At 44.5% G+C, this 6568-nt stretch overlaps 1 protein-coding gene across 2 annotated transcripts; it reads left to right on the forward strand.

Moving 5' to 3' along the window:
* The first annotated feature begins 326 nt into the window (after nt 1-326).
* On the forward strand, nt 327-5744 carry PIGY (phosphatidylinositol glycan anchor biosynthesis class Y). Of its 2 annotated transcripts, none has more exons than XM_073637492.1 (2): nt 327-416; nt 5245-5744. In XM_073637492.1, the coding sequence occupies exon 2, from the start codon at nt 5428-5430 to the stop codon at nt 5641-5643; it is 216 nt and encodes a 71-aa protein (XP_073493593.1). In that variant the 5' UTR covers nt 327-416; nt 5245-5427; the 3' UTR covers nt 5644-5744. The 2 variants fall into 2 exon arrangements, with proteins under 2 accessions (XP_073493593.1, XP_073493598.1); XM_073637497.1 differs by having other exon boundaries at nt 403-468.
* Nucleotides 5745-6568: the final 824 nt, after the last annotated feature.

Below are 6568 nucleotides of genomic sequence, written 5' to 3' on the forward strand. Positions count from 1 at the left end.
ATTAATTGACATGCTGCGGATTTTTGAACGCGGCATAAACGCTGCGGAAAAATCCGCAGCATGTGCATAGAACTTGCGGAATCCCATTGGGGACCATGGGGTGCGGGTTACCAAGCGTTTTACAAGCGTTTCCGCTGCGGAAATTCCGCATCAAAAACGCTTGAAAAACGCTACGTGGGCACACAGCCTAAGTTGAGGACCATAGAAAAAGGCCGAATTTCTCAGCGTCAACTAATGTGCACTCCACAGAACGGCCGAGGAAGGGTTACACACTGCAGCGCATGTATAATACCAGCTGTGATTGTAGATGATTCACTGTGTTAATAAAAGTTATTGGACCCGGAAGTGACTGTTTAGGAGCGTACCATTGTGACTGTTACAGGGGGATGTGACTTGGAAGGAGCGGAGGCTTGTGGGTAAGGGGCAGGTGCTGGTGTCCTTGGAGCCGGTGGAGCATGCCGGGGCTCGGTGTGTGGAGAGGGCTGGTGCAGCGGGCGGTAGTGAGGCGGCAGAGCCTGCACTCTGCTCCAGGAGGGCGGGAGGGCTCCGGCTGCGCGGCGTTTGACCCCTCAGTGCTGCAGTTCCTGGTCTGCCCCCTCTCCAGGAAGCCTCTGAGGTAACGCATAAGCCGGGTGTGCACATGAACGAGCTCCTATTAGTCTGCGTGTTATCAAAACTGATCGCATACGGACAGCGCAGTGACCAGTGCCATGCGGGAGCTCACATGAACGCTAGGCCACGTTCAGTATTTCCCATCAGTATTTTCAAGCCAAAACCAGGAGTGGGTGATAAATACAGAAGTGGTGACGTGTTTCTATTATACTTTTCCTCTGATTGTTCCTCTCCTGGTTTTGGCTTACAAATACTGATGTAAAATACTGACCAAATACTGAACGTGTGAATGTGGTCGTACACACGGACCAATGCTCTGCCTGTAAAACCCCTCAGCATGGAGTTTGTACTTCAGATCACAGTCAGGCACCATAGGGGCTTGTTCAGACGAGTGTATTATACGGAGCTGTGCGGCTGGAGCTCACACCGCCAGGACCAGTGTCATTCAGTACAGATGTCAGATGACGGCTTTTCTCACTGACAAGTGGAAATAAATCACAGCCTGCCCTAGTTTCTTCTGTCAGATGAGTCTTCTATACAAGTCTATGGGAGCAGTAAAAAAAAAAAAAAAAAAAATCAAATTGCACACAATATCATCCGATTTCTAGAAACATTGCAATTCTCACACAGGAAACTGTATTTGGTTTTCTACATGTTTAATTGCTGATTTATAGAAACGGCTGCTATACTGAAGACATGAGAATTTTTTTAGATATGCAGTCGGGCGTATTTGCTTAGTTGAACATTTCAAAGTGGGTGTTATGGATCTGCTTTTTTTTTTTTTTTTGGTGTGCTTTTTTTCCTTAAAGCGCCACTCCAGTGTTTGTTTTTATTACAGTATGGATGGTGCTATTAATATAAGTTCCCTGACCCTAGTAATATACTTACTAGCTGCCGTCTTCATCTCCTACTGGCGCTGTGCCAGTTCCCGTGCCTCCATTTTGTGACTGCAAATTCTGACTGACCGGAAATCAGAGGTTGGTCACAAGCTCCCAATGTAAGTCTATGAGAGCCTCGTTCTGGCCTCATTCTGGCTCTCGTAGACTTACATTGAGTTGGGACTTCTGTCTCGGCTAGCAAACACTGAGCGATCCAGCTGGTCACAAACTCCTGGAGGCGGACCGGAGAGGTGCCAATAACAGATGAAGACGGCTGCTGGTAAATATGAGACTAGCGGCAGGGACCTTACATTAGTAGCACCACTCCAACACTGAAATAAAGAATATCGGCGGAACGATGCTTTCATAGTTTTCTGTGGAGATCCTGAAAAAAGGCATGTAAATGCAAATGTTTTTGTTTTTTTTGTAGAACCCCAGTGTTTCTGTGCAAAAAAAAAAAAAAAAACTGCGCCAAATATGCATCAGAAATGCATAAAAAGTGGATAACATAACATAAAGAAACAGCAATTATCAGAACAGATTGCAATTGTATGGGTGGAAGCATTTTTGCACATCGGAACATGATTTAAAGAAACTGGCCATTGTGTAGCGTTATGACCGTGTCAGATATCCAGGCACAGAATGTAGTGCACATGTAATGTATTTTTCTCAGATTTTTGTGTAGAAAATCCCCAGCGGAAAATAGTTTACAAATCCCATCTATACCCTCTGATAATTTTTTTGTGTATCAATTGACATGAGGTGTAGAATGTGAAATGGCAGCATTCCAATTCTTTCTGTGGGGTTTCCTTTGCATAGGGCAAAATCCACAATAAAATCCATAGGTAACACAAGTAGACTTTGCTGTGGCCAATCCTGCACCATCTGCAGGTGCCCTAGAAAGCTTTACGCCTTCCAGTGTATTTGCCTTCCTTTTATTTCAGGTTGAGCTTGGACATTCCCCGCTCTCTCAGTATAGCGGCACTTTGTATCTGTAGTGATAAATCGTGCAGTTCAGAAGGACTTGCTTGTTCTGCGTCTACACCTCTTGGTGCGCCCTGGGAAATGTAGTTTTGAGTAGGGCAGCGGGTAGTTTAGTTCATACAAAGTGCTGTACCGCTCATTCTTGCTTCCAAGTCTTTCCTTAGCCTTGTGAAGGTGCAGATTAGATAGTGGAAGCATCTCTAGGATGTGGGTGAGTGCACTTTTAGGAGTTGATTCCTCAAGCAGCTTTCTGGCATAGAATTGCTTGAAATGTTGCAACATTTTCTGCAATTTATAGTTGCACAAAAACTTTGCACCTTTTGGCAGTCTTAGGCTATGTGCCCACGATGCAGAAATGCTCCGGATCTTTCCTGAGCGTTTCTGCATCTCCCTGGAAGAAAAAACACATGCGGATTGTACATGCGGATTGTACATGCGTTTTTCCTGCCAGGGACAAGCGGATGTGAAGCGTTCTTCACATGCATTTCTGCATGCGGGTTGACAAGCGCTTTCCAAGCGATTTTTAGCATCACTTGGAAAGTGCTTGTCAACTTGGTCACACTATATAAATCCATGCAACCGGCATGGATTTATATATAGTGTGACCATAAAAGAATGGTTAAAAATAAAAAAATAAATCTATACTTACCTTCCGATGGCCCCCGCAGTCTTGCTTCGCTCCTTTCTCCCTTGTCGGCAGCTCACGGTACACTGCACTGAAGGACCTGCCGTCACATGACTATGACGTCAGCGCAGGTCCTTCAGTCCACCGCGATCTGCCCGCATGGAAGGACGAGCGCAGCGGGGGCCGTCAGAAGGTAAATATAACATTTATTTTTTATTTTATTCTTTTTTTCACAGGTTCTATGGTACCCTGGTCCGGAGGAGAGTCTTCTGTCCTCCACACCCGGGTACCATCCGCACATTAGAACGCATGGAATGCGCATCTACATATACAGTGATGTGTAATCCATGCGATCTAATGCAAGTCAATGGCAGCGAAAACGCAGTACTTCCGCAAAATAATTGGTTGTGCTGTGTTTTTTTTCAGCAATGATAATCTGCAGCGGAAATTTCCGCAGCATGTGCACAGCACATGCGGATTATCATTGGGGGACATGGCAGACCTTCTACCATGTGTTTTTTTAAGCGTTTCTGCAGCATTTTTGTCGCTGTGGAAACGCTTAAACGCATCGTGGGCACACAGCCTTAGGCTATGTTTACACATTGTGGGTTTTTTTCAGCGTTTATGCAAATTTTCACCTGCCTTTTGCAGTCCAGAAAAGTCTGAGATTTCAGAAATCTCAAGCACACAGCTTGTTTTTTTTTTTATGTCCTCAGTATTTTGTACTAAACCTTGGGTTTTGTAAAATGCAGCATGTCACTTCTTTCAGCATTTTTCACCCATTGAAAGTAATGGGTGGTGCAAAAAAATGCAGATATCAGGTTTTGCTGCGTTTATAGTGAAAAAAAGTACAGCAGTACATTTATTTTTGTGATTTTTTTTGGATGGGGTGTGACCATGTGCACCCTATAATTCATCATAATTTATAGTGGGGTAAATTATGGCAAAAATGTATGCCAACCTCTGACTGCCATCCATTTATACCTCTGGTGCACGACAGCTCAAAGATGTGCCACATTTATGAATTTGGTGCATTTAAAGAGGTTGTCCACTACATTTACATTGATGGCCTATCCTTAGGATAGGTCATTCATGTCTGATCGGCCGGGGTCCGACACCTGGCACCCCCGCGGATCAGCTGTTAGCAGCGGCCGCTGTCTGGACGTACTCGCTTGCCAAGCTGCTTTGTTTACTTGTAGTGGCCGGGGGTTGATACTGCACATCTGTCCCCTATTCAAATCAATAGGAGGCGGATGTGCAGTACCCTGTGTCAGCCACTACAAGTAGATGGAGCAGCTTGGCAAGTGAGTACTTGTGACCGATAACAGCTGATCGGCAGGGGTGCTGGGTGTCGGACCCCGGCCAATCAGATATTGATGACAAGGATAGGCCATCAATGTAAAAGTAGTGGACAACCTCTAACATACTGTTCAAAAGTGGTGTACAAGATTTCAGTCTTAAAGATAGCCTGTCAGGCGGTTCATGCTGCCGAAACTGCGGCCTCATGAATCAGAGCCTCGCTGCACAATTGCAGCCTGGTGTATTATTGTCTAGCATGCTCCATTGCTTCTTTGAAGACATACGTTGGAAATCCGGAGACTATAAGGAGAGAAGAGACGAGATTAGTCTGGTTCCGCCCCCTGGCCAAATCTTCCCATCACCACTGGTGGTGACAAGTCTTTCTACCTACACGCGAGGGAGAGACCTGCAGCATTGTTGGCAAGAGTCAGACTAGTTTGGTCTCCAGCCCAGACCTTCAAAGTATATTGTCTCTGAAACGCCTGAGTGTTTCAGAAAATATACCTGACTACAATCATGCAGCCAGTTTCTGATTCATGAATGCCTATAGTTCGGCAGCATGAATCGCCTAACAGGATCTCTATAATGAATTGGGGCCTAAGACTGTATTTTCATGATATTAAAAGATATATTTATGCCTTTGTAAAAACAAAAATCTGAAGTTGAGACAACTCCCTTAAGGGGCATTATAAATATTTTAGAAACGAGATTTCAGTACTCCAGGAAGGTATTATGGCTGTGTGCAGCTCTCTATTGTAGTTTATGGGAATAGTAGTGTCATTCTTTTCAACCCTCATATATATGATATACTAGACATTTTATTAAAACACTGTTTTTATATTCCAGGTATAACGAATCTACTAAGGAACTAATTAATGACGAGCTTGGCATAGCTTATCCTATAGTAGATGGGATACCCAATATGATTCCTCAGGATGCTCGGATGATTAACAAAGACCAGAAGACAAAGGAATCTGATGACACACAGCAGTAGCTTTCTGGAAGAACGTGGTTGCCAACCTTGAAGCCATGTTTCTATCTCTGCCCACGCTGACTGTGCTCGTCCCTCTCTTGTCGCTGTCTGGAATCCTTTATTCGGCCTCGGTTGACGCTGATTTCCCACAGGGATGTACCAGCATGGCAAGTGTGTGTTTCTACAGTCTGCTGCTGCCCATCACACTACCCGTCTATGTGTTTTTTCATCTGTGGACATGGATGGGACTCAAGCTTTTCAGACATAATTAAACCACATTATAATATGTGAGTGGGATCAGTTTTCTTTTGCTGGAAACCAGTCACGATTGTGATTTATTCTTTTCTGTAATAAATACTATTTATAAACTTTATGCAACCCCAGTTCTCAAGTACTGCCACAATATGCTATTATAGGGGACACAATGTAATGCAGAGCTCCGAATCATCCGTCTCTCTTAGCAGCCACCAGAAGGGGGAGCTGTACCTGTACAGTGCTTGGTCGGAAGTGACACTTGGTAGAGAGAAATAACTCCAATGTTGCTACTTCAGGGCTGTGGCCCCTTCTTTCTGGGATATTAAAGTGTTATTCCCATCTTCCTTCCTCAGGAGAACACCACTCCTCTGCCTCCTGACAGTTCAGACCAGCGATATTGTCGCTCTACGGGCCCATAATGTTTGGTCCCATGCTGCTATATGAGATTTCTTTGCCTCTGCAGCATTGAAAATGCAGCTGGCCAAGAATAGTTGCTAACAGGGTACCCCAGTGATCCTGGCTAGCTTTAAGGGAGTGCTTATAATATCAAAGGGAAAGAGCTCTTCTCTGTTCAGCCACCATTTAAGCCTGGAACCTCCACAACCAGTAAGTTATGGTTATGACATATTCTAGATACATGTCATAATGTGAGATTATGTGGAAACTCTTTAAAAGGGGTTGTCTTTTATATAGTAAGAAAATTATTTTAAGGCATTGATGCGCTTAAGAATAAAAATAAATGTTTGCATATTCACCTTCCAGTGCAGACTACTCTGTAGGTCTGCCTCGGAAGACATGCCTGGTCTGTTCAGAAGTAACATGACCATTTCAGCCTGTGATTGGCTGCAGCGGTCTGGGAAATAGAAGAGCATGTCTCTTCTAGTCACCTGACCACTGAAGCGGTTTTGTTTCTTCCAAACAGAGCAGGTATTGCAGCCGGCA

The sequence above is a fragment of the Phyllobates terribilis genome, unplaced genomic scaffold, assembly GCF_046119375.1.
Source record: "Phyllobates terribilis strain yellow unplaced genomic scaffold, ASM4611937v1 Scaffold_1__5_contigs__length_1240528914, whole genome shotgun sequence".
Lineage (NCBI taxonomy): Eukaryota > Metazoa > Chordata > Amphibia > Anura > Dendrobatidae > Phyllobates > Phyllobates terribilis.